At 39.5% G+C, this 27,625-nt stretch overlaps 1 protein-coding gene across 2 annotated transcripts in view; it reads right to left on the reverse strand.

Moving 5' to 3' along the window:
- The window catches only part of LOC135207230 (uncharacterized), a 161,368-nt gene that overhangs the window by 19,365 nt on the left and 114,378 nt on the right, over positions 1-27,625 (reverse strand). For both annotated transcript variants that reach the window (XM_064238861.1, XM_064238860.1), the window contains exon 3: positions 1,108-1,409. In XM_064238861.1, the coding sequence (XP_064094931.1) occupies positions 1,108-1,409 (302 nt within the window). The remainder of the gene's footprint in view (positions 1-1,107; positions 1,410-27,625) is intronic.

Here is a 27,625-nt window from a genome sequence, read left to right on the forward strand (position 1 = left end):
GTACTTCTGGTGATAGAAGTTCACTCTCGATGTGGTTCGGAAGTCACATAAAGCTGTTGTTCCCATTGCTGAATAACCACTGGTTCCATGCAATGTAAAAACACCATACAAACAAACAATCTACACTTCTGGCTGGGTGTTCTGCTTACGATTTTCCAAAAATACAACTAAACTATCCTACTTAAGGTTTTGCTTTCCCATATAAGTTATACTATTTCATCCAATTCTTAGTCTCATATTTCAATTTTACTGTTTTATCCAGCACTTTAATAATAAAACTCGGTTCACCATGAAAATTCTTTATCAGCAAGTTTTGTTAATACTGCACTGGAAAAGTGGCACCTCAATTTAATGAACCTCAGATTAGTAGATTTCGTTACTTGATGAATGACTCCAAAGTCTGATAAAAATAATGTAAATATTTTGCTCTTACTGAAATAGTTATCACATGGTGGACCAAATCATCCAAGAGGGCCCCGCAAGTACTTTTTGAATTTTACTTCATCTTGTGTACATGGAATATGTTTTTATAGTTATAGTATATGCATGTATATATATATATATATATATATATATATATAATATATATATGTGTGTGTGTGTGTATATATATATATATATATATATATATATATATATATATATATATATATATATATTTGTGTGTGTGTGTGTGTTATATATATATATATATTATATATATATATATATATATATATATATATATATATATATAAGCGAATACCAGGGAAATACAGAGAAATCCAAGCGCTTTCGTCTTTATAAGACTCGTCAAGGAGCTCCTTGAGATGTCCTTAATAAAGACGAAAGCGTGATTTCTGATGTCATTTCCTGGATTCGCTTATGAATCACGTGCATCTATATTTTTTAAGCTATATATATATACATATATCATATATATATATATATATTATATATATATATTGTATATATATATATATATATATATATATATATATATATATATATAGTACATATATTTATATAATACTATATATATATATATATATATATATATATATATATATATATATATATATATATATATTATATAGAGAGAGAGAGAGAGAGAGAGAGAGACTTTACCTCATGTTTCTTGTAAGGTTCCTCAAGCAGTTCCTTTTCCTGTTGTTCTTCCTCATGTTTCTCTTCCTGCTCCTCGTAAGAGTCCTCCTCTGCTGTCTCCTCTTCCTCCTCCTCCTCCTCCTCTTGTGACGTCACGGTAATGCTTAGATTCTGGTTGGAGAGATGTTCGTGTTTGACTAGAGTTCCCTGGTCAGTGTCTTCGTACAAGTCCTCTTCGCTGGTGTGCGAGTCAGGGGTCAGATCAGTCTTGCAATCTAAGGTCACCAGATCTTGACACTGTTCGTGACACATGTAGCTGCAGTCTGAAAGGATGAGAAAATATTGAGGGGCATTACTTAGTATACAGTATCAAGTTCATGATCATCACAGAGCATCGAGAAAGTTCACGGATTGAATGTCTTAATCAAGAAGTACAAAGATGTGAAAGGAAATATTCTAGAACAATTAAGTGTGTGTGCTTTTAATGCAAAAATATGTTTTGAATGGTACAATACTCTACATAGACAGACATCATTCTAGCACCTTCAATCACTGACTGTCATAATAAACCCCCTGTTAATATATATACAATATTTTTTTTTTCTTGCAGAAAATCATTCTACACAAAGCCTCTGTCGATTAATAGCCAGTAACTGTTTCCTCTAATGAAATAAAGGTTACCTTCAAAGGAAAAAGAGTTAGCAACAGTCACTGCTTAATTATTCCTGGGACTATTCAATACATAACGACCTCACCCACTCTCTGTCTGTCTATCTGTCTGTCAGCTGCTTCGTCCAATACCCCATTGTTACACCCCATTCATTGCATTCAATAGGAAACTGGCCTTGGAAGGTGAACATTTTGCGGAAGTTCAAAGTAGGCAAAAATGTTGTGACCTCTTGCTTCAGTTTCTTTCCCATTTTTTATGCATAACTTTAATGAAACGAAATAATTTAAACGTTATTAAGAGGACACTAAATACGTACATGGAAATAGGCATCATCTGCTAAAATGTTTCCATACAGCAATCAAGCAGATCACCTTTAATCAATGTAACCCCATATGACAGTAATGCCGGCAGTGCACCTCATGTGGTGCAATGTAGGCATTACTTAAGGTTCTTTGCAGCGTGCCTTCGGCCCCTAGCTACAACCACTTTCGTTCCTTTTACTGTACCTCCGTTCATATTCCCTTTCTTCATCTTACTTTCCATCCTCTCATAACAATTGATGCATAGTGCAACTGCTTTGAGGTTTTCCTCCTGTTACACCTTTCAAACCTTTTACTGTCAATTTCCATTACAGCGCTGACTGGCCTTAGTTGCCCCAGTACTTGGCATAATGCCAAAAATCTATATCAATCAAATAAAAAAAAATCAATGTAACCAAACTCAAATACGACTACATTTGTTTTCCGCAGACACACAAAACATCGGAGATGTAATTAAAAGACAAAGCGAAAACACCCGTGAACAAAGTTATGTTTCGGTACTTCAAAATGCGGGAAAACAGCTTTCAGTTTACAAAGAGAACTGCAATATTCACTTCAAACTTACTGATACACAGTATTAAACCTGTCATCACGCTCAGTTTGAAGCTGAAAAATATCTATGCGACAGTCCAGATTACTGGAAATACTTGCAAGAGGGATAAAACTGGCCAATTCCATACCAACTTTTTGGAAGAGAACCAGCAAGGAATGTCTACATTTATGTAGCAAAAGCGGCTTTGTTCATATCTCCTGTTAGCATGAGAGGCGAGTGGCGTAGTGTGTGCTAGGGAGTTCGAAACACTACTCATGAGCCTTCTTTGGAATATAATCCTGGCTCAGATAATACAAAGCACTTCATATTTAAGAAGCATTATCAATTTTTGAGGAATAAATCTTTCCAGGTGACTGGAAACTACTGAATGGCAAGTAGCACACAGAGTGTCTTTGCATAAATAGCCTTTAAAGTGAAACATTAAAAACGTCGACCCCGAATAGGGATAAAGCTGGGAAGAAGAAGAAGAAAGTGAAGCAACAACCAGCTCAGTGTGGTTGCAGAAACATGTGCTTTAGTAATGTGTTAGTTCGTACGTATCCATCTCGATGCAAAACCACCGCATCAAAGAACATAATTCCACCAACTCTTTTGAGCCATCCTTCTTCGACTGACTAAAGTACTGAATGCAAAGCTCTCCCACACACACATTTAACATAACTCAAACATTCAATATTCTAAGCTTCCATTTATGTCACAAATTAGACGTTATTTTTTAATTTTTAGAGCTAAGGTCATATCTCATGATTATTTATACTTCTAAATACCTAGCAGATGATGGGTAAATCGTGTGTAATGTGAATCGTTCCAAAGTTAAAAAGCGAATTAGTGGATCAGAACCTGTTTTCACTCAGTACGTGAGGTGGTTTCAAGATGCAGGTGCACATGGCGGAAATGATCAGAAAAAGCTCATCCAGAGATCTCTCTACTGAAATCTAAATCCAGTTTCCGGGTGGCAATGCTCTTCTGATGTCAATAAGGGTTAATTATCGTCAGAGGTGTTTTTCTAACTTTTATGAAATATTGTGAGGTCATAACAATCCCATAATCGCTAATCATTCACTGATTATCCAACACTGTTTGAATTAATATTCTGGTTTCGAATGAAGGCTAAAAAGTAAATGTAGATAATTTGGTTCTGAGTTAACTATTACCTTTACAATAAAAAGAAGAAGAAGAAAAGAAAATGGCAGAACAATTGAAGCCATTAAAGCCTACAATGCAATTTGGGCAATTAGAAAATTTGTAGAAATTGCAAAAATTCCGTACACAAATTTGGCACTTTCCAGAACCTACTTCTTTCTATAATTGTGCAATATTTCCGAAGAATACGTATTAAAGTGATCGCTTGTTGAATGTCCTACGTAGCCAGAATTCATAAATTTGGAATGCCAAAATTCGAAATGCTGGTTGGTTATACTTAAGGGCTTTTCCTAAAAGATGACCTTTGGTCGGTTCGTGGGATGGCACTGCCACCCCTGTGTGCCTCAGATACTTTAATCTTATAACTGAATATTATTCCAAAACTGACATTTATAGAGACGCCACAACAGACGTAATGAAACGCGCTGCAAGACCCCCTTAGATTTCTTGCGTCATATATCTATAGTTTTGTGGTGGTAAAGAGAATATATAGATGACTCCACGGGACTGAAGAGCGAGGCACAAGGTGAGACAAGAACACGCACACACAATTTTGATGTCTTCAAATAATTGTTTGTTTGTTTGTATGGTGTTTTCACGTTGCATGGAACCACTGGTTATTCAGCAACGGGACCAACGGCTTTACGTGACTTCCGACCCACGTCTAGAGTGAACTTCTATCACACCAGAAATACACATATCTAAAACCCCCCCCCCCCCAGTGGAATGCCCGAGAATCGAACTCGCGGCCACAGAGGTGGCAGGCCAAGACCAAACCGATCACGCCACTGAGTTGCTGTCTGACATAATGACTGAAATATATAAAATTTAGTTCAAGCGCTAGTGTCCATTTTCAACTCCAAGTCTTTGGCAACATTCAAGATAGTTGCTGACCTCATTTTAGATACCATGCAACTTTATAGTCGCTTGTTTGCAAGTTGATTTTCCAGGGGGATCCTAAAAAAAGCTGTATTCTTGTTTATACTTGGGATCAAAAGGACGCCTGCTTTTAACATGCAATGCATTATTCCCCTAAGACTATTCTTCTTGCATTTTAACACATTTTTATATATTTATATATTTATTATTTTTTAAAAATAAGTGATCTCTTCTTTCTGCATTTCCTTTTCTTTCCTCTTACTTCTTCCTAACGCAAAACACCATAATATTCTTTGGAAGCCTGAATTTCAAGTCAGTGGCCCCTTTGGCTGGTCTTGTTCCTTATGAATAGGTTTCATCTGAATAATAATAATAATAATAAAATAATAATAATAATAATAATAATAATAATAATAATAATAATAATAATAATATGAAGCATAAGGTAAGACTTCACAGGAGCAAACAAACGGATGTTAAAAGCAGGTGTCCAGTTGATCTCGAGCAAAAACAAGAATACAACTATTTTTGAGATCCTCCTGGAAAAAAACTTGCAAACCCTTTGACAAGCGACTATAAAGTTGCGTGATATCTCAAATACGATCGTTAACAAGTACCATGAGTGTTGCTAGAAGACATGGAATTAGACACTGACACTAGCGCCTGGCCTCTGGTCTAAAGTGTGTGTGTGTGTAGATCTTCGAGACATAACTATTAAGGACCACATTATCAGATGTTAAATTTTGCGGTCGCTCTTCGATGGGTCTGTTGCAACTTCCATTTTGCTTTCAGGATGCTCCTGCAAATAGCTGCTGTTGGCCTTCTTTGTGGGTGGGACCAACTGGGCACCTGCTTTTGACATCCACTTCTTCTGATAAGTCCGCTTGCTTGCGCCTTAAAGGTCTCGTCTTCCGCCATGCCATGCTTCCCAGTCTCTTCTTCAGAGTCGGTGCATTTGTTCCACTAACACATACACATGAACAACATGCATGCCATCTAATGTGGTGCATAATATATGTCAATATAAGATTCCACAGTAATATTCTTGTTTAGTTTAACTAGACGAAATATATTTGCATTAGTGTTTACAAAGCTTAAAAAGCTTTCGTCCATCCTTTTGTGGACTTGGGTCTAGTGATCAAGTCCACAGAAGGATGGACGGAAGCTTAAAGCTTTGTAAATGTTTATAAAAAAATATAATCCAATATTTGCTAAACAAGATATATTATATTATATAATATATATATAATAATATATATATATATATATATATATATATATATATATATATATATATATCTTTTATATATATATATATAGATATAAATATATATATATATTTATATATATATATAATAGATTATATAAATATATATATATATATATATTAATATATATAGATAAATATAAATATATATATATATATATATATAATAGTATATATATATATATATATATATATATATATATATAATTATATATATATATATATATATATATATATATCAATTCAAGCTACAAATGTCCTTTAATATCTAAATTCACTTTACCTCCCAAATGATATATTTTCATATAGTACCGAAGGGGAATTTTTTAATTGATAATAATTTCGTCCCCCCATGGGATCGAACCACCGTCCAAGTGGACGGGGACGAAATCAGGACAGTCAGTGACGCTATCCAATCAGCCAACAGAGACGCTATAAGTTCATATCGATTCTGACCTTACAAATCACCCTCGATCTGGATGCTTTCGTAATTAGAATCGATATGAAACCCCGTCTACCATGTTGGCCAATTCGAGCGTTTTGACATCACGTAGCCTTTTGTTATGAATAATTATCACATCGAACCGTGATCCATTTATATATCAATTCAAGCTACAAATGTCCTTTAATATCTAAATTCACTTTACCTCCCAAATGATATATTTTCATATATGTACCGAAGGGAATTTTTTAATTGATAATAATTTCGTCCCCCCATGGGATCGAACCACCGTCCAAGTGGACGGGGACGAAATCAGGACAGTCAGTGACGCTATCCAATCAGCCAACAGAGACGCTATAAGTTCATATCGATTCTGACCTTACAAATCACCCTCGATCTGGATGCTTTCGTAATTAGAATCGATATGAAACCCCGTCTACCATGTTGGCCAATTCGAGCGTTTGACACCACGAGGCCTTTTGTTATGAATAATTATCACATCGAACCGTGATCCATTTATATATCAATTCAAGCTACAAATGTCCTTTAATATCTAAATTCACTTTACTCCCAAATGATATATTTTCATATATGTACGAAGGGGAATTTTTTAATTGATAATAATTTCGTCCCCCCATGGGATCGAACCACCGTCCAAGTGGACGGGGACGAAATCAGGACAGTCAGTGACGCTATCCAATCAGCCAACAGAGACGCTATAAGTTCATATCGATTCTGACCTTACAAATCACCCTCGATCTGGATGCTTTCGTAATTAGAATCGATATGAAACCCCGTCTACCATGTTGGCCAATTCGAGCGTTTGACATCACGTAGCCTTTTGTTATGAATAATTATCACATCGAACCGTGATCCATTTATATATCAATTCAAGCTACAAATGTCCTTTAATATCTAAATTCACTTTACCTCCCAAATGATATATTTTCATATATGTACCGAAGGGGAATTTTTTAATTGATAATAATTTCGTCCCCCCATGGGGGTTTCATATCGATTCTAATTACGAAAAGCATCCAGGTCGAGGGTGATTTGTAAGGTCAGAATCGATATGAACTTATATAGCGTCTCTGTTGGCTGATTGATAGCGTCACTGACTGTTCCTGATTTCGTACCCCGTCCACGTGGACGGTGGTTCGATCCCATGGGGGGACGAAATTATTATCAATTAAAAAAATTCCCCTTCGGTACATATATGAAAATATATCATTTGGGAGGGTTAAAGTGGAAATTTGTAGATATTAAAGGACATTTGTAGCTTGGAATTGAATTATATAAATGGATCACGGATTCGATGTGATAATTTATTCATAACAAAAGGCTAACGTTGATTTGTCAAACGCTCGAATTGGCCAACATGGGTTAGACGGGGGATTTCATATCGATTCGTAATTACGAAGCATCCTAGATCGAGGGATGATTGTAAAAGGTCGATAATCGATATGAACTTATAGCGTCTCTGTTGGCTGAAGTTGGATTAGGCGTCAACTGGATCTGTTCCTGATTTTCGTTCCCCGTCCACTTGGACGGTGGTTCGATCCCATGGGGGGACGAAATTATTTGATCCCCAAATTTGAAAAACAAAAAAAAAAACAAAAAACAAAACAAAAATTTTCCCCCCCCCTTCGGTAACCATATATGAAAAGATATTATCATCTTGGGAGGTAAAGTGAATTTAGATATTAAAGGACATTTGTTGTGTGTATAGGCTTGGAAATTGATTAATATAAATGGATCACGGTTTTTCGATGTGATAATTATTTATCATAAACAAAAGGGCTAGTTTGAATGTCCTCAAACGCTTTCGAATTGGCCAACATGGTAGACGGGGAGGAGTTTCATATCGATTCTAATTACGAAAGGCATCCAGATCGAGGGGAGTTGATTTGTTGTAAAGGTTCCAGAATTCGATATGAACTTATAGCGGTCTCTGTTGGCTGATTGGATCAGCGTCACTGGACTGTCCTGATTTTCGTCCCCGTCCTACTTGGATGGTTGGTTCGATCCCAATGGGGGGACGAAATTATTATCAATTAAAAAATTCCCCTTCCGGTACAATATGTAAATATATTCATTTGGGTGAGGAGGTAAAAGTGAATTTAGAATTAAATTAAAGGACATTTTGTAGCTTTGGAATTTGATATGATAAAATGGATCAACGGTTTCGATTTGTGATAATTATTTTCATAACAAAAGGCCTACGTGATGTCAAAACGCTCGAAATTGGCCAACATGGTACAGACGGGGTTTCATATCGATTCTAATTACGAAAGATCCAGATCGAGGGTGATTTGTAAGGTCAGAATCGATATGAACTTATAGCGTCTCTGTTGGCTGATTGGATAGCGTCACTGACTGTCCTGATTTCGTCCCCGTCCACTTGGACGGTGGTTCGATCCCATGGGGGGACGAAATTATTATCAATTAAAAATTCCCCTTCGTACATATATGAAAATATATCATTTGGGGAGGTAAAGTTGAATTTAGATATTAAAGGACATTTGTAGCTTGAATTGATATATAAATGGATCACGGTTCGATGTGATAATTATTCATAACAAAAGGCTACGTGATGGTCAAACGCTCGAATTGGCCAACATGGTAGACGGGGTTTCATATCAATTTCTAATTACGAAAGCATCCAGATCGAGGGTGATTTGTAAGGTCAGAATCGATATGAACTTATAGCGTCTCTGTTGGCTGATTGGATAGCGTCACTGACTGTCCTGATTTCGTCCCCGTCCACTTGGACGGTGGTTCGATCCCATGGGGACGAAATTATTATCAATTAAAAAATTCCCCTTCGGTACATATATGAAAATATATCATTTGGGTTAGGTAAAGTGAATTTAGTATATTAAAGGACATTTGTAGCTTAATTGATATATAATGGATCACGGCATGGTTCGATGTGATTAATTATTCATATATATGGATATATATATATAATATATATATATATATACTATTATATATATATATATATATAATCATTCACTATAAAGGTAAGGTATACGAAGAACTAAATCGACAGCTTCAATTCACGAAGCAGCAGCGCTCGTCAAAATCTGGTTTCATAAAAAAGAAAAAAAAATCCAATGACATTCCGTCAGTCGACGCACACACGAACAAACTAAAACAGACCAAGAGACATAAAAGTGGGAGGGAATGAAGTTTCAACACTGCAGTCCTATCAAGTACATTTGGAAGAAAAGCAATTCGCCAGCATCACATCGTAACAGTTCCACAGCAGTGAGGGAGAAAGGCCTATATACTACGTAGGAGGCCGACTGATGAAGTTTACTTTTATGAAGTTCCCAGATAGCCAAACTTGCTACTACAAAAGTTATATCTTATTTCCTTTCAAAAATAGCAGCAAGTTGCGGTAGACAAAAATGCTAACAATGTAGAGAGGAAAATAAAGACAACGGCACCTGGTTCAAAAGGGCGGTGATTCAACCGACATAAGGGGACACTTCCTTTCAAAGGAAAGCTCGATGACCACGTCACGTGATCGCTCAAGTGGTAACCTGATCTTCGTAGGTAAAATTTCATTCAAGTCTGTTCTCGTGATGACGCTCACAGCCGGAAGCACGAGTCCGCAAGCTTCATTTTAACGTTTTAAGATTGCGACGACTATCACAGTTACTAAGAAGAGGTGTTTAACTATACTCTGTTTTTTTCCATCTGTCCATCCGCCTGTGGTGGTCGCGCATGGTAACACTGCGTCCAGGGCTTTTTAAATAGTTACGCTATGTGTAAGTTTTAGGTAAATAAAAAGACATCTTGGTGTACATTTACAACTGAAAAGTGTTTTAATAATTTAGTGTATGCGAATTACACCGTTAATATTCGAAATAGGATATTATTTAAAGCCCGGGACGCAGTGTTACCATGCACAAACACCACAGGAAGATGGACAGATGGAAAAAAACAGAGTATAGCAAAAAATATGTATATACTGCAAGGTGCGCACGAGAACTTGGAGACCTTGATACCTCGCAAGTAGGAAGGAATGTGCAATTTGGGGGGGAATGGCTCAATATCTGTATTTGCGCTCTTAAGAAATTCTCGTGAGTGCGTCTGTGAACGGCTGTTAGATGATAAGTAACTAAGGTTCCTATCGCTGTCTGGTTCTACTTTAGTACCAACTAACCTTGCGAAATCCTGCTCTCTTCTTAAATAATTAAAATAGGAAATTTTTAATGTTAAAAACTCAAACGGCCCGTTATTGCACATCGAAAAAAGTATTGGAGAGAGAGAGAGAGAGAGAGAGAGAGAGAGAGAGAGAGAGAGCAGTACAATCCGGTCGTAAGCGAGACAGCTATTCAGCAATCACAAATTATTAAGTCATTTCAGCTCCCCTTCGAAATACTCCTGCACATATCACGCTGATCAATGTCAAATAAGCCTTTTAAGTCTGCTCTCAATTTTTCTTTCTCTCGTCTGTTCTCTTTAGGACTAACTAGACTCTCCAGAACAATTCTTCCCTCCTACTTCTCTCTCAAGTTGCGCTATCTCCCCCTTCCATCGCGCCTCCTCAGCTGCTCTCTCTCTCTCTCTCTCTCTCTCTCTCTCTCTCTCTCTCTCTCTCTCATACGTTCGACACTCGACTTCAAATCTCCCTCTGTTCTCTGGTCGGCTGCCACAGTCACTATTGTCAGTCTGAAATACTTTTCTGTATATCATTCCTACGGGAAATATATTGCTATCATGATGCAAAGCGTTTACTGCACCAAAGAAACCCACTCTCTCTCTCTCTCTCTCTCTCTCTCTCTCTCTCTCTCTCTCTCTCTCTCTCTCTCTCTCTCTCTCTCTCTCTCTCTCAATGTGTGTGTGTGTGTGTGTGCGTGTGCGTGTGTAAATCCATCCATCCGTACCCAGAGCAGGAGGGGGTGTGATGTCGCAATATGACGATTCTGGTGGCCGCTCCACGGAAAAGTTTGTCATGAAATACTTCCCGGCAATGGCAGCAATTACTTTAACTCAGCAGATGCTCCCAACTGTCCTCCAAGGTCTGGCTCTGGTCCTTTTCCCTCCTTCTACTTCTTCTTTCGATGTCAAGTGGGGAGTGGCAAATCTTCAGACGATGGAAACTCGTTTCTATGCCACTGTCATTGTAAATCGTTTCCAGTTATTCTGCGATATTTAGCGTCTTTGGCCCCATGGAACCCCCTCCTAAAATGTCTGTTATCGTCAGGAAGAGATTGTTTTGAAAAATTCTTGTGTTAAATCAGTAAAAGTTTCACGTAGTTCCTCCGAAACTATTTGAGAGCTAAATTTTAGAATTAAAATACAGGAGACAAAAGATGAATGAAGTCATTTTTAAACAGAATGTTGCATATAATAAATTTATGGTAAAAGACTGATTCATTATAATAATGCCAAGAGTCGGTTGAAGCCATATCACTGAAGAGGCGAGTAAGTATTATCTTCAGACGGTGGTACCGGCTGGAAAACTGTCGTGAATACTCGAGCATCGTTCAACAAAGAAAATGTCGTAGTCACAGCGAGCATTTTTAAGGTGGTTGCTATCTGACTTTATAACAGTCAATATTTTAGCGTGCAAGTCGATTGCAGTGGCCGGTTAAAAAAGCGTGAATGTATTTTTAAATGCTAACAACAGTTTTGCTACGGTAAATAACATATGGTGCTCCTTAAACCCTTCAAGAATGCCGGACAATAAACTGAGACACGAATTGTGTTGCGGAACTGAACTTGACATCCAGTTATGACATCCAAGTGAGGTGTTGTAGTGTCAGGCTTCTTTGGTAGAACTAGGCCCAACAAGGGCTACTACAAAGACCTGTGCAGGTGAGTGTGTAGATGCAACACTTTCACTACCCAGTACATTTTGTGATGGCTACTGAGCAGTCGGAAGATGTTCCTTGTCTTACCATGTCTGATCCTTTCCTCGCCATGTGAGCTCAAGCGTTTCTGGCTGTCACAGCAATGACCGTCTGCACAAATTCTTTGAACGCTTCTCAAGTTGGTTACATTGAGTCGAGGTCTCTTCTTTAGGGCACACAGTCGAAGTCTTGCCTTACCACCAGCTGAAATGGCAGTAGACCTATAACTCATGAAAACTAAGGTTATCTTTAGTACTACCACCTCAGACAGACTTTAACTGACTTTTGCAAATGTGCCTGACACGCACCGAGAGCATGGACAAGGGGGATTCCTTGTAAATTCCAGGTTGCACCAGAATAGGCACGGCAGTTGTGACTATAATTTCGTTTTTAATGACTTTCACAATTAGGGGCGTGCGTCACTTGGTGGCTAAGTGCCTGGCATGTGGGGAAATCTATGTGCAGGTCTCTTCATGGCTGAGAAAAGCCACTGCACAAAGTTTTGCAACCTGGTTGGTGGTGGCATTTTCCTTTTCTTACAATGCCTCTATTTTCGTCGTTATCTTGTAACTTCTTCAATAGTAAAACTGGACCACCTCTGTTTCACTACTCTCCAATTGGAGGGGCTCTGCCACTTTTATGGAGCTTTGCCCACACCGTCTTCTTCTTCCAGAATTTTCCCTATTTAGACCTTGCAACTGACTTCAGACAATTCTATTATTATCTCTTATTTATGGAATACAAACTCTGCTGTTTTGACATGAGACGAATAGTCTGTAGAAAAGCAAGCCGCCATCCTGGCGTGAGCTACATTCTTTGTCTTTTACACAAGAGGACTGATAGTTAAGTGGAAATGTTGCACATTCTCAGATTGACTGAAAACAGTCACTTTACTACTGAAAGAAAGTTTCTTGAGCATCCTCCGCTTCTTCATAAGATTTTTAGAATTTACTTCTTTGCGTTACATCTTTGCCTCTTGACGCAACTTCGTAGCTACAACAGCATCACTACTCAATAGTGAATAAACTTCAATTAAGGATTGTTCCTTTATAAACTTCTGACAAAAAAGTGATTTGTCCCCAATGGTTTTTAACTTAGTTAAAAACCATTTGCTGTTTTTGTAGATCGTTCAATGACTTAAGACCAAAGGTTTGTCATTTTACCTACCATTTAGAGTTACATAATACAACCAGGTTGAGACCTGTGCAATAATCAGTATATCATGTAGACACCCAAAACCCCCCAATATCTTTGTTGTTTCCTCCCTGCAAGGACACGTCGTCGTACCCATCCCGGTACTGCCATCTAACGTTCCTCCGGGTAGATTACGTAGACAGGACTTGAGGGCACAAACTTTTAGTATGCCTGAGTTTACCTGAGTTGCAACATCATTCACAAGGACCTGCTGGGGAACACTCATTCTTCTTTCATTCATCTCACAGTTGAATCCAGCGCCATAAATGTTCTTGTCAGTTACGTACATTCGTATTCTTTCGCTAAAAACTACTTCCTACTTTTGTTCCGAGTGCCAGTGTTTCTTATCCGCCCTTGCCTTGCCAGTTCAGTGTGAACGTTAACTTGCCTTTATAAGTGCTTTTCTAGTTTGGAAGCGTATATTTAAGGCAACTGTTTTTGTCACATTCAAGAGTACTAGCTTGTTTAGGAGTGCGACACAGCGGAAGATGCAAACTTACACTGGACTGAAAAGGGTTGTCTCAGATACACGGCACCACTATGCATTATTCTCCCTTTCAGGAGCCACAAGTAAGAGCTGGGAGATAGGCGGGATGAATGTGGTTAGAATCAATCCAAGGAAAGTGTTCCGCATTTCAGCTGACACTCTGATAACTATTTCATGCTGAATGTGATCAGAATTGATTTTTTTTTACCGTATCAGCATCAATGTCATGGTCATGTCCATCTGAAATCTGGAATTAGTTCCTGTAGGATAGACAGCACTTGGGACGACATCCAGACATCTTGATTCAATATACGGTACTGACCTTTCACTGAGAAAGGTTACCTCAGAGAAGAGCAGCCATACTGAGACGCAACGAAAATTCATATAAATATCTCTTCTGGTAAATAAATGACTTCTCGGAATTTTAGACGATCAAGAAATGTTCCTTTTATACTCATCTTTCATGAACATTCATATTAATGTTGAGACTTGCGTCAGCATTGGAAAGATTTAGCCCCCAAAAATCTCGATCCTCCAGGGCGTGATCCGACCTCCTGCCTACTCGCGGTGCGTACTAAAATCTACGGTGAAATAGAGCGTTGTTTCACCAATGAAAATTAAAATAAATATGCTCTATTTCATTAGAAATAATTGTTCTGTACTGTTTAACATGCACATTATTTAATTTTTCATTTTCATTACAATAAATCTTCTTTATCTTCAGGTTTTCCCATCTTTATATGGGAGTCGCTGTTTGTTATTAGTCTTCTCCATTTTCTGCGCTTTTCATTACAATAAATATATCATAAATATCCTATCCTAAAATTCCTGCATCTTTAAGTCAACGCGAAACACCTTTTTCAGACCTTTCTAGGCTCTTCTACAGACCTTTCCTACACCCCAACAACAACAACAAAGTAGTTCTTAGGCTTACTCCCCGAGTAAGCCAAAAGGGAGGTAACCCATCTCGATTTCATAGAGAGACCAAACCTGCGGACCACGCACATGGACCCAGTACACGAGCGGTGACAACGAAAGAACTCATCAGAGCTCCCAAGGGGCTGAGGAACTTTTCAGATTTATCTCGAGGGAGACATAAGAGCTTTTGAAGATACAATCATTCATCCACTGCATAAAAAACCATCGAACCAGTCTCCTCCCGAACGAATTGGCGAGAAGAAGTGAGCGCGCTATTTGTCATGATTCCGTTTAGAAAACCAGCGAGATCTTGAGAGGCGGCCAATGAGATACTGGAGCGGCGCAACGCAGACGCCGGTGTCGAGACCTGTTTGGCAAAAGCCGGCAGAGCTGTATAATGCATTGTAATTCAATGCAAAAGTGTTTTGCGAACCCTACTGCTGCTGCTGCTGGTGCGAGTCCTAAGCTATGTATGCATAATACGCGAAGTTGGCATAATGGGGGTGGAGGGAGAAAGGAGCCAGAGGCAACGAGGGACGGGAACAGGAGGAGGAAATGATGGCTCAGGGTGGGGGGAGGCGGGAACCTCAAGAAAGTTGAGCACACACAAGAGCTCCTGAGAGAGAGAGAGAGAGAGAGAGAGAGAGAGAGAGAGAGAGAGAGAGAGAGATTCACAATGCCCACCTTACTTTCGAGTAACATTTCTTACAACGTCATAACTCGAAGGCCGAACATTGCGAGGCCTTCTTTGAGTGGGGCCATTTGTCCAGAGGACGTTTATCCTTTTCATAAAGCATTCGGACGATATACTGTGATGTTCTACCTCGCAAACTCCCTGGGTCACTTTTCTTCATCAGCAGGCAATCAAAGCTTTGAAATATGACATGATACAGGTTAAACGATAAAATCATGACGAGATTTTAGCAGAAAAATATATACTATTTTTTATTGGAAACTAAACGACAGTGTTACTCCAGAACATGTTCGTTTAAATGAAAAACTTCGCACTTTGGGCACACTGGGCAATTCTGAGGACCTGTATTTAGAGGCAGCCATCTATTTAACCTGAATCTGCTTCATGGGTCTACCTGTGACTTACTTTTACTTCTATTTTCTCCGCTACTTTCGTCTAGTAAGCGCGTCTTCAGCCGCATTTTGTCAACAACCTTCGTTTCATTACAGCCGTTTCTCGCGATACTGCGAATTTCTAAGATTCAGGAAACCGTCACTGTACCTGTCTGGAATCGCTTAACCAGTTCCTTACAACTTCCAAAAACGGGCAAAATTATCTTCAGTTTCTGGCACTCATTGGCAATAATTCCAGCTTCAATCTCTTTCCCATTTTTTTTAAGGTTTACAGACAATTAATATCATTTTAACATGCATATATATAAACACACCCACACATACAGTACATATATACATTCACGCATATACGTATGCATGAAACATGATGTAAATAGCTTGTTTGTTTGTTTGTTTGTATGGTGTTTTAACGTTGCATGGAACCAGTGGTTATTCAACAACGGGACCAACGGCTTTACGTGACTTCCGAACCACGTCGAGAGAGAACTTCTATCACCAGAAATACACATTTCTCACAACTCAATGCAATGCCCGAGAATCGAACTCGTGGCCACAGAGGTGGTACGCCAACACCATACCGACCACGCCACTGAGGCTCTTGGGCTGGTTTTGAGTAAACCGACCTTGCACCAGCACGAGACTGAGCTTTTCTTATGAGCGGTTAAGTGGTGAAGGGGATAAGGAGTCTGACGTGGACCTTGAGATTTTCCCCAACATCTAGAAATGATCTGGACGTTGCTTTGTCTGTGTGGCATTTGTTCCACACTCTTCTCCTTCGGGCATTCCTTTCCATTATTCTTTCAAGTTATCGTTACATAAAAGTAACTGGACGACGCTCGAATTAAAAAAGAAATCAATCTTTACCTAATTTCGACGATAGGGAAATTATTTTAAAAGACAATCGGGAAAGATCGCAAAGAGAAATTGTTCCAAAAAACAATCGGGAAAGATCGCAAACAGACATATTCAGGTAAACACTGACGTCTAATGAAAAGACCCGAGAAAAATGTACCGATCCAAATACGCTATCAGTTTCAGGCCCGTACACAGTTTTTTTCACGTGGGGGGGGGGGGGGGTTCCCCAAAAACTGGACCTTTTTCTTCTATAAACATCATTGCATATATAGGTATATACAAGATGAAATACTTGAAAATGTTACTTTGAGTATATTAAGAAGAAAAATTAGGTACGTGGCATATGCACTTCCACCCGGTTAGATGTTATTCAAAGCACTGACTTTGGTTAATAGAAAATATGGACTTCCAGATTTTTTTTAGGGGGGTGGAGAGAAAGGAGGTAGAGGTCGAACTGACGCCTGAGTCTGAAGAAAAATATGAAGAAGAAGAAAAAGACGACCGAAGGTTGCCAGCCAATGTAAACAGTTCCTCTTTCTCAGTCTGTTAGAACTGCTTGATCTACGAAGCCTCCCTCCTCCCGACAAGACAGAAGCCCCTCGCAGGAAGGGAAGAAGGCGGAGGACCTCAGAATCCAACGTCCAGCAGTCTCGTTAACATTCCCCATTCGGCCGAACCTACTAAAAAGAAATAAAAAGGGAGAGACCCTCACGAAATAAGCCCCACCGAAGCCCAGCGCCCTATACTCCTCAGCATTCTCGCGAGAGAACAGAGATCTCACAAGATAATAATAATAATAATAAAAAAGAGGGAAGTATGATTATGGTCTCTCTCTCTCTCTCTCTCTCTCTCTCTCTCTCTCTCTCTCCCTCTCTCTCTCTCTCCTCTTTTCTTTGTGTGTGTGTGTGTGTCCAGAATAAAGCATTTACTAATATCTTAGTACAAAATTTGTACAAACAATATTAAATGTGAAGTACACAAAATGTGTGTGTGAGAGAGAGAGAGAGAGAGAGAGAGAGAGAGAGAGAGAGAGAGAGAGAGAGAACACCACCACTACCACACGAAGTAATCTTTCCCTCCGTGATTACCTACTCTTTAAAACCCCGCACCCGCCAAAAAGGTCAGGCTGAGAGCCTACGCGTCCACGCCATAGGATTCGGGCGCTCGGCTGAAAATGAATCATTCTCGTATCTTGAATTAGTCAGGGACCGCTTCATGACTCTGAGGACTGCAAGAGTCGTCAAATAACGTCAATGATGTCAAATAAATACTATTCCTATTATTAAAATGAAAATGAGAGTGGCGGCATAACATTTTAGAGATGCTGGAGAACTCATTTTCAATTCCACACTTCTGAGCGAGAGAAAAAAAAAGACGAAACTCTACGGGGAAATCTACCCAGGTTAAAGTAGGCTGTCCTTTTATCTCTTATTAAAAATGCAATGACTGAAACGATGAAATAATGTCACTTCGGTGCTTTGGAACTGAACTCGACGCAAATGAGACGCGATTTACAAATGGCCTATGAAATATTAGGCCTATGTTGGACTAAATGAGCTTTTCTTCTTGTCTTGGGGTTTCTGAATTGACACAGGCGCTGAATATTCTCTAATAGAATGGTATTGGATACAACTGCACATTATTTGGATTCATAGTGATCATGATATTAATAGAATCGACACCAACAACATTAACAGTGATGATATAATCATGGCAACAAATGCAATAAATCTGAATCAAGCAGATTTCCAGAAGAGAATATTTCTTTGCTCTTTATTTGCTTGCAAGATCAGATATGTCATAACTGATACCCATCAGTCACCGTTTTGTGGTATAAAATCAGCTACTTAACACAAATAATAATAATAATAATAGAGAAACAAATCCACAGTTATGTAAATGTACACATATATTTAAAATTTAAACTTTAAGAATAGCTTTCAGGAATCTGTTCGGTTCCCCTTATCAATCTCAGATTGATAAGGGGAATCGAACAGATTCCCGAAAGCTATCCTTAAAGTTTTATATTTAAATATATGTGTACATTTACATAACTGTGGGTTTGTTTCTTTATTTGAAGACTCGTGCTACCATGAGGATTTTTTAATAATAATAATAATAATAATAATAATAATAATAATAATAATAATAATAATAATAATAATAAATGAATAAAAGAAAAAAGCAAAAAGAAAGCGGCCAGGGACAGCCCCACTTAAAGGCAAAGTCAGCTCCATCAGCCGCAGGCAGTGTGTTCAGGATACCGACGCTCGTAACTTTTAAAGAGGCTGTGATACGACCTTACAACGCACTGCCTTTGTTCCTCAGTTCGACAACTTATTCATTCCGATTTGTTTTTTATTTCCATATCAATAATCTACGATTCATGATTGTCTATTCTGTATATTTTTTGCTCCGTCATTTCATAATACTTAAAATCGTCTTGCACCTCCTCGTCACCTTCTTGAACGTGACGGCATTACGTCGGAGATGGGGAGGAGAGTAAATGATTTTATTGGCCATACTGGAAATATCGGCCCTCTGTGCATACAACCAATAACCAAAAGCAAAGCCTGACCCCCATAAAGTGTGTGATTCTGCTCTTTAATCTATCCATTCATGGCAGTGAGAATCAGTACCCAAAAATCTCGAACACGCTAAAAATCGACTATAAAGATTATAACGAAGAAACGCCGAGTTCATGTAGCAGCGAGCACGACTGGAAATCTCTAAATAGAATGTTCCAAGTCAAGTGTTGATATTCGAAAAGAAAATTCCCGTCACTATTCTGCTCGAGAACGAACTGGTCTGTGACTGCTGCCATCTTGCAACTCCTTTCTCTTTCCGGTTGAAGAGAACGACCCCTGCAAGATTGTACGATTAAGTAAGCTGTTTGGTCACGGCGAGAAATCTGGACGAGAGCGGACCTCCCTTTCCACGACTGGTATAAAACTACTGATAGCTTCAAGCTATATGATCTTTCTTTTTACTCGGCTGCAACATTAATGCGTAACTAATCTGAAGTGACTCTCCTTTTGCAAGAAATGTGTCGAAGTTTCAACACTTCTAATTCCTCGACAGGATTGTAGCTCCTTTTTATCCAGCGCTTCATTCAATGTTGTTGTTTTTGATTGAGCTGGCCTCATGCCAGCAGCACGGGCTCTTGCTCATAGAGCAGCCCGTAATAAGCCCTTTGATACACGTACATTTGTTTTAGCTCGAAGATCATATACCAACAATAGAAAACCAAAACAAATTGGTTCGAGTTTCCCAAAATCACAGTATCTTTCTGCACAGACGACGCTGCATCAAATTCATAAATAAACCGGTTCATATGAAAGGGCTGTGCTCATCGTTCTGTAGAGATGAAGGTCTTGCCTCGACTTGTACCTGACCGAGGAATCGTCCATTACAAGAGGCCGTCACCGTTTCCGAGATCATGATCTTTAAGCGAAGGAACATCGAGGTGTCCTCCAGGGGAATCAAGTAAAAATTGAAATTGAGCTTTCTGTCCGGTGGTGGCCACGGCCCATAAAACACTCAGCCACGGTCCGGTGGTGGCCTAAACTTCTGGTACCTATAACGCTGCCAGAATTACAATTATGGCTAAATTTAATCTTAAATAAAATAAAAACTACTGAAGATAGAGGGCTGCCATTTGGTATGTTTGATCATTGGAGGGTGGATGATCAACATAACAATTTGCAACCCTCTAGCCTCAGTGGATTTTTAGATCTGAGAGCGGACGGACAGACAAATCTTTCTTTTACAGAAAAAAAACCGAAGACGACTTCCCCCGCGGGAAAGCCAAGGGCGCAGCTCTTGCAAGAGGAAAGGCTACAAAGCCCGGAGCACCGGAAGTAAGGAAACCCACACCCCTTGCGCCAGGAGAAAGGGACAGGAAAAAAAAAAATCACCGGAATGATTATTTCTAAACGAACATAGATTTGTCCTCTTCCCGTAACCAGACCGGCCCAAGAGGGGGTTGGTGGTGGTGGTGGTGGTGGTAGAAGTACCCACCCCTCCCGAAATCTTTCGTGGGCCATTTACAGTCATCCGAAGTCATTAACCTTTATCTGCTGCCGGCGAAATACATTGGGCCTGCATAAATCTCGCGCGCAGGGGGTCACTCTTTATGGACCCTTAAAGGACAAACTATTTTTAAGCAACACGGTCCCCAGGCTGGTGACGGTCCGCGGTGGTCAGGAGTGTAAGGGTCGTGACCTATTGCTTTTGCAAGCAGAGGAATCATGCAGACTTTGTTACTGGACGTGGTGGCGAAAATTCGTTGTGGTGTTTGACAGCCTTCATAAAAAATGGTTCTTCGACCTTCTGTCTCTTAAAATAGAAACGAATCGGTGGGTAAAATCCTCTGCCGACTTTGCAGTTGCATTGGCTGCATCGACCTCATAATCTTATCGTAAATGTTTGCAAATGATAAGCACAGGTGATACGGCGTATTAGGAAAAGATAAGAAGAGTAATATTTCCTTTTTCCATTTTTTTTTCTGGTTTGTTACCAAATACTTTTTTTTCCTTTCCGTAACTTTAAGAAAATAGTGAAATTAAGCAGCTACTGCACTTTCACAGTATATTTTATAAACACTTACACTCTTATGACGAGAGAGAGAGAGAGAGAGAGAGAGAGAGAGAGAGAGAGAGAGAGAGAGAGAGAGAATTTTGCAACAAATAGAAGAAAGAAAAAGTAATGAATAAAGGATAGCTGAGCACTTCTTAAAATATTGACTTTGAAATGGAATCACGAATCAAGTGTTGCTTTCACACATCCTCAATTCTTACGTGACTCAAATTGTTTTCTAAGAGGACGCCGACGAAACAGGACACTAATTTTGGACCCAAGACTACTATTCTAAAAGATGAAGAAATATAGGGATAAAGACTGAAAGTGGACTGCAAACAAGAAATAAGGAGCACAAAATCCCATCAAAAGGTCAAGTTGAAGACTTTCTAGCAACTACCGACACATTCAACTAACAGGTAGGCAACGACGTCGAGACACAGATCAAGATGCAGCCATATCTTCATTAAACAAATACCTCACAAAATAACAGTGCGAGGATACATTTCATTGCTGTGTATAAACAAAACTGCAGCCATGGTTTGTTATTAATTAGGATAGTGCATTTCTCTTTTTACGTACGTATGTATGTATGTATCTACACACACATATATATATATATATATATATATATATATATATATATATATATATATATATATATATATATACATATATATATATATATAGTATATATAATATATATATATATTTATATAAAGACACACATATGGTTATAATGCAAGTGAGTGATACTTCTCGTTCAGCAACCAGATGGACTTTGTCTGCTGAGGCTTATCGAGTCAGTCCTCTTGAAAGAATGACTTCGAGAAAGACTCGCTTTTCATCCCGTAGGCGGCTATGTACTGTTCGGTTGCAACTGTGGACTGTTGCCTTTCGTCAAAGGACCCTGTGGTAGGGGTGTAAGAATACTATTGTAGATTCCCATCAACCGTGCATTTGATGTCTAGTCCAGTCCCTTACGACGCTCCTGATTGGCTGTTGATAAACCAATCACAGGACTGGAAACTCTCAGTCGCTTTTGAGAGATCACATAGGCAGGATGTATGTTCCACCACTCCTGAGGGATACGTCTTTCAAAAGCATCCCTCAGGAGAGTTGGAACATGCATCCTGCCTACATGAACTCTCTCGAGAGATTGAGAATTTCCAGCCCTGTGATTGGCTTATCAACAGCCAATCAGGAGCGTCGTAAGGGACTGGGCTAGATATCAACTGCACGGCTGATGTGAATCTACTATAGCCAAGTAGCAACAGTAACTATAATAATGACAAAGAAATCACGGCGACCAGCAATGATAGATATAAGATCACATAGGCAGGATGTATGTTCCACCACTCCTGAGGGATACTTTTGAAAGACGTATCCCTCAGGAGAGGTGGAAATAGATCCTACCCATTTGAACTCTCGAGAGACTGAGAGTCTCCAGCCCTGTGACTGGCTTATCAACAGCCAATCAGGAGCGTCGTAAGGGACTGGCCTAGACATCAAATGCACGCTTGATGTGAATCTACTATACCACCATAGGTCCTGCGTGTCATAAAAGGCGACTAAAAGGACAGCTGCTGCCTTGCAGTCTTACTTTTTAGTCAAAGGCGAGGTCCACCGCCAATAACTGTGGTTGATGACAGCAGGGCATGCGGTCGTAAAAACCCCTTTGCCAAGCAATAAACAATGCCTGATGCATGCAATGGAGAAGGCGCATCAGACAAACGACCCCTTAATGTACTGATAGCTGAAAACTAGCAATAGCAAAACGCAAAGCCCACGAGAATATGTATTTCTGCATTTTTTCATGTTTTGCTTCCCATCATAAATTTCATTTTCAGTCTTTCATTGTAGGTTTTTACCTCTCGGGCCTTGGTCTATACTAGAGGCATTCTATATTGCAAATACATAGATAAAAAAATCATTCTTGGCCTAACAATGAGTGCATACGAATAGAGTGCATTTTCATGTTGATTTTGATAAATGTTGTCCTATTCCACAAGGCCTCGCAGTGCCATTTCAACTGAGTTTCACTAATTACTTCTGATAGTAAGGCTCGGTACGTATACGAACTCACTTGCCATGTCAACCAATAAAACTTAGTTTTTGTAAAAGTTTTTCTCGAAGCCCCAAGACCTGAGTCTTCGAAATACAATGTCTCCCTTGGTGGCATATCGAACCAATTCATTGGCTTTAGCTCATAACATAGAATAGTTTCTATGCCTATTATCATTATCTCACCTCTCCCCTACAGAACTTTTACAAGATCATGATATATCAGTCTTGATGAAAGAGGACACTGTTCAATAACCTTGTGCCGAAGCAACCTTTACTCGACACTGGAGAAAGAGTGGCAACCGTAGGCCATTCCTTCCTTTTCTGTTTCTATTCATCTTTATTTTATTTTGTTGTTCTCAGAACGCGAGGAAGTGAGAGAGGGGGAACGAAGGAGTCTTAGCTATAAAAGGGATGGACTAAATTAATATTTATAGGTCAAGATACTCGTGCGTTTGGCCTTACATTCATAAAAAGCTCTTATGGATCAGTGTGGGAGGGGAAAGCGGATGGAGAGAGAGAGAGAGAGAGAGAGAGAGAGAGAGAGAGAGAGAGAGAGAGAGAGCTTACCTTACCTTACAGACATTACAGCTCGTTCGGGTTGCCCCAGGTCCCTCTAATGTCTACCAAAGAATTGCTAATGCGTCCTCCGGTATATTTTGCATTTTCCAATCTTGGATGGTCTGGGATGCAGCTTAGATATTTGTTGAGCTTATTCTTAAACACATCTACGAGAGAGAGAGAGAGAGAGAGAGAGAGAGAGAGAGAGAGAGAGAGAATCCTTGCCTCCCACGAAACCTTCAAAGAGCTCATCAATGCAAACGTGTGTGCACAAGTGGGTGTATGGGGGGGACAATCTTCTACCGAACGAGAGGAGACCCAAAGGGAGGCCAGAGACATTCAACCATACACACGTTTGGAGGGTCACCCATTCTTCCCTTCCCACCCTTGATGACGGAAGTCACTCAGGACGCGAGCCCTTAATCCCTCTCGAATAAAAGTGACAGGTCGTGAGGGAAAGAGGACTCGACATATAAATGCCCGAAGCAAACGTCAGGTATTTGGCGTCCCGTATAAACAGACAATAGGACAAATTCTGAGGAAGTTCTTCACTCTGGATTTACGATAAACTCACAGAATAAATCTTATGCTTCAGCCCTCAGTTCGGGAATAAACGAGAGAAGGAAAGGACAGAAACAGAGAGAGAGAATGAGAAGCTGAGTGAGGCAGCTGCAAGAGAAAGAAGATATATGGGGAAAAATGAAAAAAGCGAAAACAGCTGTAAACACAAGAGGAAAAACAGAGATAAAGGAATGGAAAAGCTCCAGAAAATAGGAGAGAAACACTACTAGAAGACAAAATTATGTTCGATATTTTTTTTGTCTGATGACCATGGTTGCTTATACTGAAAGGAAAGTGACGCAAGTTGTCCGTGTGTCCTCCCTTTCAGATTATTACATTTTAAGGGCATTTCGCTCTTGGGAAGGACACGGGTATTCCCCTACAACACAATTTCTCTCTCTACTCACGCCCTGCCAAATTCTATCCAAAAGTTGGTATGTGATCTACTTATCCCTTGTCTTGGACTACCTGACCTTTCATGCGATGATCCAGGAGTGAGTAAGAGCAGTGAGAAATTTATTTTTATTTTTCTATAGTCAAGTGTACTTGATGCTATGTATATTCCCAACAATACTCAAATGCGATATCAGAGTACACCATCTGGCTATTAAGAAATGAGATGAAACTTACGGCATCCGTCAAACCTTTACTTTCGAAATAAAGTTATGACGAAGTGAGACCACAACGGTCGACACGCACGAAATCTGAAGAATCATTCGTTGACATCTGGACTCCCTCGTCACTTCATAAGTGCGAGTGCTTCCAAACAGAAGACCCCTTTAGGATCATTTAAGTTATAACATAACACACTTTTCTGAACTTCTTCCATTCAGTAGTTCGTTATTCCTACGACCCAGTAGGGGTTTAGTTCCGTCAGTGGACCTCATGCGGTGCACTGTAGGCATTACTGAACGTTCTTTGCAGCGTGCCTTCGGCCTTTAGCTACAACCCCTTTCATTCCTTTAACTGTACCTCCTTTCATATTCTCTTCTTCCATCTTACTTTCCACCCTCTCCTAACACTTGATTCATAGTGCAACTGCTTTGAGGTTTTCCTCTTCCAAACCTTTTACCATCAATTTCCATTTCAGCGCTGAATGACCTCATAGGTCCCAGTGCTTGGCCTTTGGCCTAAATTTTATATGCAACTCGTTATTCCTACGAGGATGTTAATGGTCAATAAAGTAGTATAGTGAAACCTTAAGAAGATTTTTTTCAGTCATTCAAGAAGGTTCAATGTGAAAGTCGCAGTTGACTTGATTGTAATTAAACAAATCTCCATCTAGACACAGCAGAAGGCAAAGCAAATCCAAGTTTGTGCGGATTAGCGATTCCTAACGGAGTGTCATGACGATGCAAAGTGAGAAAATATTGTTTGAAAAGGAACCTCTTTATCTAAATAGTAAACCTAAAGGACATTTCTGTGCTAGAAAAGCAAATGCATCTATAATAAAACGGTACATTTCCGGTATTTTTGCTAAATGTCTATTAAAAAGAAAACAATTAGAGTGACTTCGTGCTTATTATTTGAGTTGAATTGAGTTGAATATGTAATTTAAGCCATAGGCCAACCACTGGGACCTTATGAGGTCATTCACCGCTGAAATGGAAAGTGACAGTAAAAGGTTTGAAAGGTGTAACAGGATGAAAACCTCAAAGCAGCTGCACTATGAATCAATGTGTTAAGAGAGGGTAGAACGTAAGACGGAAGAAAGAGAAAAATATGAAAGGAGGTACAGTAAAAGGAACGAAAGGGGTTACAGCTAGGGGCCGAAGGCACGCTGCAAAGAACCTTGAGTAATGCCTGCAGTGTACCGCATGAGGTCCACTGACGGCACTAGGCCCCCTATGGGGTTCTACGTTTTGAAGTCTTCATTCCTCGTGCGTTTTGCCAGCAGCATTCTCTGGGCCACTCCACACCCCACCAAAAGCATTTCTCTCAAATTAAATAATTCTCATGAGAAATCGGCTTCGAGCAGCTCTTGAAGGAGGTCAAATATGCAAATGAAGAAAATTCGGGTCACGAGAACGGGAGAAATTAAAAAGGAAAAAGCTGGAAGTGGGAGACATACCAACTCCCCTTTCTGAATGCACTTGACGAAGCCCAACTGATACCCTTTAGTGTGACTACGACGCCAATCTCATTTCAAGCTACTTTGCTTTCATTACAGCGGCCGTTATGTGGTCATGGAATATGTACAACATCATTCAGTGCTGGGGAACGGCATGGAGAGCTCTCTCTCTCTCTCTCTCTCTCTCTCTCTCCTCTCTCTCTCTCTCAAAAGTAGAGCCTTTTAGTTTCTCAACCTCATGATTTGCTGTTGATTGGAAAATGCAGAATCTCTCTCTCTCTCTCTCTCTCTCTCTCTCTCTCTCTCTCTCTCTCTCTCTCTCTCTCTCCAAAAAACAGCCCATAGAGGAACACGAACTGAGACAAAAGACAGAAGCCATGATTAATCTTTGTACCGAATAGGGCTCCAATCTTGGATGACGTATCTATGGAAATATCACACAGAAAAAGATTCTAGCGACGAGGACAATGAGAGAGAGAGAGAGAGAGAGAGAAGCGTGTCAGCCTTGACTACTGACCGTCACTAAAGGATTTAGTAAATCCTACTTTTTTTCGATCCAAACACTCTAATTTTTTGGTAACGCCAGACAGACGCCCACAGAAGAAACGGATACATTCAAACAAGTCTACTGGGTTTTCGGTAATACCCGAGATTTGCTGATCCACTGAAGGATTTGCCCTCGAACCACCAGACACGACAGGATATTACCAAATTGATATTTGGGTTAATGCGATATATGTTTATATTAATTTATTTTTTTATTCATAAATTCTCTTCAAATTTCAGCAAATAAAATTCTCGTACGGAGAAACTACAGCTCATTTTAATATTTATCTCAAAAATGCCTTTGCTAAGAAACACACAAACACACACAAACATACTATGCATACAGTATTTATCAAACTGAAACAAGTATAAAATGCGCGAAAGTTTCTTCGGCGTGATCGAGTTTTCTGTACAGCGTATAACCAAGGCTACCGTAAACAGATCTATCTTTCGGTTGCCTCGGTATAATACTGT

The sequence above is a fragment of the Macrobrachium nipponense genome, chromosome 32 (assembly GCF_015104395.2).
Source record: "Macrobrachium nipponense isolate FS-2020 chromosome 32, ASM1510439v2, whole genome shotgun sequence".
In the NCBI taxonomy this organism is placed as follows: domain Eukaryota; kingdom Metazoa; phylum Arthropoda; class Malacostraca; order Decapoda; family Palaemonidae; genus Macrobrachium; species Macrobrachium nipponense.